The sequence below is a fragment of the Protopterus annectens genome, chromosome 2.part1, assembly GCF_019279795.1.
Source record: "Protopterus annectens isolate FY-2018-M chromosome 2.part1, PAN1.0, whole genome shotgun sequence".
Lineage (NCBI taxonomy): Eukaryota > Metazoa > Chordata > Ceratodontiformes > Protopteridae > Protopterus > Protopterus annectens.
Window position 1 is genome coordinate 120,824,655 of NC_056729.1, and position 7,592 is coordinate 120,832,246.

Genomic DNA, 7,592 nt, shown 5'->3' on the forward strand with positions numbered 1-7,592 from the left:
GACAAGACTAGTTACAGGAAAGGTGGGAAGCAAGCTTAGAATTTTTTATTTTTTTTATTTTTTTGCAGAAAAGCAGTTAAAACAGTAGCAAAAACACTTTAAATGCAGTATAAGCTAGCACACTTGAGTGTGAAGCAATATTTTTTTAGTGGAGAGGGGGAACAGAGCAGATTAAGATACTATAGGGGATGTCCTTCCCAAGTGCTTTCTCTGTACAAAGCAGAGGAGATGGGACTGGTAGGAGTGTCTGAAATCAAAGTATGATCTCACTGTACTCAGAATCAGAAACAATTCCCTTGTTATAGAAATATCTCTGAATTACAATTGAAATAACTAAGCATTATTATTTATGTTTTATGACAACCTGTATGGAAATAATAATGTAGGCATATATCTCGCGGGATAAGAAAACATGACCATCACATGACACTGGATTAAACATTCAAGTGCAGTTGGTTGGCGGACTTAAGGATTCCATGAGGGATGCATTGTCAGAGATGCTGAGTGGGCCGACTGATGTGACAAGGGAGATGATTTTTCTGAGCAATGACACAGAATTGGAATGGCCTAGACATGGTAAGGCCTTGCTGTCTCTAAATATAGTGACTGCCAAAAAAAGCAGTCACTAGAAAATGGAAATCAAAAGCTAAACCAACTATATTAAAAGTACTGGATATAGAAACAGAGATAAAACAACTGGAATTTAGATCTTTAGAAATAGGTAGGAGCAAACTACATAGGAAAAAATGGGAATTCTGGGAACAATACATACAGGGGAGCAATGAGATTTACAAAAAGGCAAGTCTTAATTGAGTCATGTAATGTTTGAATCTGTGAGTGTGTATGGTTTGTAATGTAAAATTATTGCAACTAGGATTGTGTTGGAGTGGATTGTTTTCATTTATATAAATGCATGATTGCATATAGGTTCATAGGTTCATAGGTAGGTACTAGGCTATCTGCCTGAAGGCATTTATAAGCCTATCCAGAATGTGTTGGCTTTCACCGCCCACTTAGATTAGTCCGCTGTGCCTCTGTCCAGCAGAGCCACTGAAGTGATCCCCGCAGTAAACATTCTGTTTTCCATCCAGTCGTCAAGGTTTCTTTTGAAGAGTGTTAGCGAGGAGCTCTGCCTAATGTTGATTGGAATCTTGTTCCAAAGCATGGGAAGTCTCTGGGACAGGAATCTATCCCTCCAACACATTCTATTTATTGTTGTAGTAAGGTTTAGATCCCTAGAGCATGTGGCTTGAGGGGATAAGGTTTTCTTTAGGTGGAGCATGTCCATCAATTCTGGGTTGGACATGGCCTTGTATGTCAGGCAGAGATCACCTCTGAGTAGTCGGTATGCAACCGAGTACAGCTGGAGTTTCTTCAGTCGAGCTGCATAGGGCATCTGTTTGAGGCCAGTGATCCTCTTGGTGAGGTACTTCTGTGGTCTTTCAAGCTGTTGCAGGTGTCTTGTAAGGTCCATCCCAAATGAGGCGTTGTATTCTATGATGGGTCTGATGAGTGATGAGTAGAGGGGCACAATGACCTCTTTTGATCTGGATGCAAACCCTTTTGTGATTAGGTGGGCCACTTAGAAGGATTTTCTAACCACTTTGGCAATGTGATTATCAAAGGTGAGATTACTATCTACTTGGGTCCCCAGATCCCTTATTACGTCTTCCATACTTAGGGGACTACCACCTATGTGGTAGTTTGTGGGTACTTTGTTTTTTCCAAAGGGGATGACTATGCACTTTTTGGCATTTAGCTTGAGGCCATGATTTTGACATCAGGTATCTGTCTCAGTGAGACCCTTTTACAGGATGTCTGTGTCAGCTGGAGAGTCAATTATAGCCCCTAGTTTGCAGTCATCTGTGAATCTGGTCAGCCATAGTCCTCTTGTGCTTGCCTGTACCTCTGAGAAATATATGCCGAATAGAAGGGGTCCTAGGTCTGAACCCTGGGGAATGCCACTTGTAACCAATTTAGACTCAGACCTAGCTCCCGCAACTCTCACCATGTGGATTCTGTCGTGAGCCAGTTGGCAACCCATCTTGTGATGTAAGTGTTTATGTTCAGGCTGGTGAGCTTCTCTATAATACCAGAATGGGGAATGGTGTTGAAGGCCTTTGTGAGGTCTAGGTAGGCTGTGTGTACCACCTTTCCCTCATCTATTGCCTTGGCAACTGTCTCAAAGAAGTCCACCAAGTATAGGAGGCATGATCTGCCCTTAGCAAACTCGAACTGGGTAGGGTCCAGTGTTTGGAGGTTCCCAATGTCTCTGTTAATGAGTTCCATTATGATGCGCTCCATAACCTTGCAGACCAAGCTAGTCAGGTTTATAGGGCGATAGTTCCCGGGGACTGTTGTGGCTCCACCTTTGTGGAGTGGAATAACTGTTGCTGTTTGCCACTCTATGGGTATGTAGCCTGTGGAGAGGCTGAGTTTGAACAGGTGAGGGGTTAGTTCATCTTTGAGCTCATGTAGGATGCAGCGTAGGACACCATCCGGTCCCACTGATGCTGTGTTTTTGGCTTTGGAGAGGGCTGTTTTAACCTGAGTGTCTGTGACTTCAGGGACTCTACATTCTTCTGGTATGGTTATGGGCCCTTTTGGGGGTGAGAGGGGAGAGAAGTTTGCGCTGAACCTGACTGCCAGGATGTTGATGATATCGGTCGGTTTAGTGTATTTTGTGCCATTCTGCACTAACTCTGAGGAGATCTGAGCATTGCCACTTAGATTATTGACATAGCTAAAGAATGTCTTGTGGTTATCTTTGGAGTCCTTGGAAATTTTTCTTTTGAAGGTCACTTTGGATGATTTTATGAGGGATCGTAGTTTCTTGCTGATACTGATCAGGGATGTCTTCCCTTCTTGGGATTTTACTCTTTTCTGTACTAGTTTCTTCCTTCTACTGTATAGCTTGTTTATGGCAGGAGTTCACCAGACTGGTTTCCTTTTCTTGGATGAGTGAGTCTTGGTTTTACTTGGGATAGCATGATCCATGCATTCTTGTAGGTGCCCATAGAATGCATTAGTAAAGGATTTTGCAGCTTGGGCAGCATTATCCTTCAGCATGGGGGCTTTGAAACTTCCCACCTCGGTCTTAAGTAATGTGAAATTTGCTTTTGAAAAGTTTTTCACGGTGGTTTTCTTGTCCGCAGGTGGGGGCAGACTGTGGATATCCAAAGTAATTTGTTTATAGTCATATCTAACCAGCGAGGTGTTGAACTCCAGTGTGGAACACCGGTCGCCCATGTTGGTGATGACCAGGTCCAATATGTTGTCACCTTTGGTGGGAGTGTGACCAGTTGAACCAGGGCATTTGAGTTTATACATTGTAGGAAATGCTGGGCAAGGGAGTTAGTACTTGAGTAGTTCTCCCAGTTAATGTTTGGGTAATTGAAATCATTCAATATTAGGGCGTTTGGTTGGACCCTTATGTTTCCCAGTATTTCCAGAAACATGGAATGGGGGTCCTGGGACATGGTAGGTGATATGTACAAAACTACAATTTGAATTGCAGTTTTGCCCATTGTTAGTTGCACATGGATGATCTCTGAAGCATTGTGGGTATCCTTGATGAATATGGATACGCCCCTGCCTTTTGTATTTCGGTTTGGGTTCTGTGACTGAAATGTATGGTATGAGTTGTAGCCTGGTAGGGCTGGGGTGCTCTCTGGAGCCTTAAACCAGGTTTCTGTTATTGCACATATATCGATTTTCTCCATACTGAGGAGTGCCTTGAGTGCATGCATTTTGAGGTTTAGACTTTTGGCATTGAGTAGCATTCCCTCAGTTTTTGTTACTTGTGCTATTTATGGCGGTGAGTTTGTCTTTTGTAGTCTTTTGCATGTGCAGTAAGTGATGGTTTAATAAAGATGTGTCTTGTTAAAAAAAAGGCAGGAATTTTATAATTTATATAATTTTGCTTAGGTTATATAATACATAGCAATATATGTGAAGTATAATGTTTGTTAATGTTAATTTCTTAATACAGTTTGATTACTTTTGTATAAATGTAAAATTGTCTATGTCACATGATAGACGTGTGATAATGTGTGTTAAAAAATCATAAAATTAATGTTATTCTGACTTTAATCAATGAAGAAATGACAGAAATTCCTAAGACCAAAGAAAACTAGATATAAATATTGCCACAGAGAATAATGTTATTGAACAAGGTAATAGATAGAGAGAGATCAGGCAAATAATTCTATAAAATATCGCATTAAACAAACAAGGGCATTTTGTGAAAATGAGATCAGATAGGAAGGGAATCAAGTCCATTCTATTAAAATGAAAGGAAACAGATTCAACTGCATTAACATGTGTTGTATGCTTAAGTGCATTTAAAGGATAGCATTTATTTATAAATAAATATAACTGTGTCTAACCCACACATGACACCTTTATTATTTATTCATATCTTACTCATCTAATCTATATATCCCCCTTTCTTTCTCTTCTTCTCTCTGTCTTGTAATTCTGTATATTTTTTGTGGATTTTATATTCCAGATATACTCTTGGATTTAAAACATAATAATTGTATCAGCACTATGTCTCTTCCTGTCAAATTCTTTTGGGGTATCACATATTTTATACCAATTCTGTAATCTTATTTTGGCTTTTTCTTATTCATCTACCGTATGTAATGATGTTAACTGTTGCTAATATTCCCCATGTTTTGTCCCCTGTACAACTGTTCATTTTTGTTATGCTCATAACTTTTGCAAGATTTGTGAACTAATTAGAGCTTTTCTTCTCATGTCTCCACTGAAAATGGTTATCAAATGTCAAATAAATAAATAAAAAATAAACTATATGCAAACTGGTATTGTCTCATGAGTTGTTTAGTCATCCATTTCAACCTCTAAGTGAAAGAAGTCTGAACAAAGTGGGGACAAAGTTCCAAAATTACGGACATATTTTTAATATTGCTCTTATAAACTTAGAACATTGCTAGAGTAACAGGGTTTCTCTTATCATACATTTTCTGAAGGATTTGAAGTCTGAAACTGAAATGTATGTCATTATTTAGTGACTTCATTCCTCAGATCATCCCAGTGATTTTCCAGAAAACCACACATTTTATGAGGAACAGATCAAAAACATGAGCCCAAAATCTGGACTTTCTGTGAAAATCTGGGCAGTTGAGAGGTACTGGTGTAGTGTTAGTTGTTAATGAACTTGTGAATATTCTCATTCCTTTTTAACAGAGCCAACATTTACCTTTTTTTCAGCAAATGTTTTAAGCAGGCATTTCATAACTATGTATTGTTTTCTAACATAATCAGTAGCTAATACTGAAGAACTGCCAAAGTGATTCAGAAATGCAAAATTTGTGGCCACACCATCCTGTCATATCAGTGGCCTACAAAGTTTAACCATTCTTGGTTCTTATTTGTGAGGTAATCTGTTAAAAATAAGAGCTGCCACGCATTGCATGCTGTCAATAAAACACTTGCCTGTGATCCTGCTAGCTTCTCACTTGGTTTAATATGCCTCTGAATTTCACATTCCACTGGCTGTATCACTTTTATTCCATCTTCATAGAAAACATAGAACATGTTGCCGATTCCCAAGCCTTTGAAATAAAGATATCATACACAATTAATAAAGACATGCACGCATTAATTTTTCATAATGCAATAATAAGAAAAATACTATTTTTGTAAGTCGCATGGTTTAACAACATTAAGTCCAACTGAAATCGCAGACGATTTTATTTACATTTGTTTATTTTGCAATTAAGTTGACTGCACCAAATGGTTATTTTTTTCAGTTAACCTCTTACAGTATGAAACAAGGAGTTAACAAGACTCACAAGCTTTATGCAGTGAGCAAACAGGCGGCCACAGTAACACAAGCATTTTTTCTGGATCCCAACTGAAATCTCAAGACTCACACTGCTGAGTCCTGAGAGGCCAAAAAAGCAAAAAGACTGGAGAAAAATGAATACGGAATATTACTCTGCTCATTCATGCATCTCTCTATGTTTTTTTTTTTTTTTTGCAGGGAACATGTCTCCAATACCTCTTGAATGTACCATATAAAAGTACATAAGCTCAGATTTCCTTTTTTTCTTATGTTTTGTGATGAAAAATACCAGTCTCAGTCAGTCTGTCAATGGGTATTGTATTAATAATATTTCTTTACCTCTAAAGGGATCCTTTTACTCATATGCCACCTGCCAGTATTTCACTGCAGTGTTGCCTCATTCATATTTTCATATTGCTTTCTTTTGATGAAGATGGCAGTTTAATTAACTACGTACTATAGGAAATCAGAAAGAGTAACCATTTCAAGTCTCATGACTCACATTGCTAAGTCCCAAAACAGGAACCACAGATGGCTGAAACTCAGAACTCACATATACTAAATACAAAATCAGCATACTTCAGAGAAAAGGGAATATTGTTTTTAAAATGGCAGTCTCAACCATAGCATATGTAAAAACTGAGTTTGGCCAGTTGGGATCCACATAATGATGGGACATGAGAAAGGGCATCACTGCATCTCTCATTAAAAATAAATAAATAAATAAATTAATAAAACCAGACACAGCTATTGAAATTTCTTCATGTTGCTGCCTCATTGAAACTAGAAAACTGACTGAGAGCCCACCGCTACTAAACTCTGCCCAGTTGTCACTATCATCCGGTCTTTCTAATGATTATTGGCCACATTTTCATTATACCCCATTTGTAGGATGTTACCTTTGCTGACATAGGGGTTGTGGGAGAATCATGGTGGTTATATTGTACCATTGATGTCATAGGCCTGTAGATAAAGAAGATGCAGGTGAAATCTAGGAAGCAAAATGGGAGAATGTTACATATAGATATGGTGAGGCAGTCAGAGGTGTGGTGCCATTGTATATACCACCTCTCTTAGCAACTGTGATGCCATAAGATGAAAAATCCTCTTCTGTGTAGGCCCTGATGTTCCATCTCCCTCTCTTCCTTATACCTTACAGAGGTATATATTTACTTTTTTCATATAATGATAGGTAAACATAGGTATAGTGGTAATCAAAGATAGAAAATTGTCTGTTTCATAATATTGCATTTAATGGGTGGCCATGTGCTTTAGTACACAAGGTATATTACTTTGGATACGAAATTGTACAGTCAAGTCCCACCATCCCACCACCGTCATTTGAGAATGCAATAACTGATTTTGGAAGGTGAGAATTATTAAGTGCATCAAAAAAGAGGCACAAAAATCTAAGTAAGTCTACTTTAAGTTGTGCATGGGTAGGTATGTTATGGTAGTATTGCCTGTATGTTCCTAAATTATTAAAAAAAAACTATCAATGTTTTCATGTTCTGTTAGAACAGTAACAATCTTCACTTAACTGTCTGAAGAATTTTCCTAAGATCAGTATGATTAATTCATTAGGGGAAGACTGAGAAGGTAAATTTCAGAGTTGGTAAATCAATCATAACCTTCAGGTGGGAGGTGATTTTTAGTATTATACAATTTATTGCTTTCTTAATAAATCCCATTATGTAATGACATTCTTTTCTTTTTTTTTTTTCAAGTTCTACTTTTACAAGTGAGTGCAGAGACTATAAGATGTAAATTGTGAGTGAGT

General features: G+C 38.1%; 1 protein-coding gene across 2 annotated transcripts in view; it reads right to left on the minus strand.

The window, feature by feature from the left end:
- The window catches only part of FSTL5 (follistatin like 5), a 3,739,468-nt gene that overhangs the window by 528,066 nt on the left and 3,203,810 nt on the right, over positions 1–7,592 (minus strand). For both annotated transcript variants that reach the window (XM_044062069.1, XM_044062068.1), the window contains one exon: positions 5,461–5,579. In XM_044062069.1, coding sequence (XP_043918004.1) covers positions 5,461–5,579 — 119 coding nt within the window. The remainder of the gene's footprint in view (positions 1–5,460; positions 5,580–7,592) is intronic.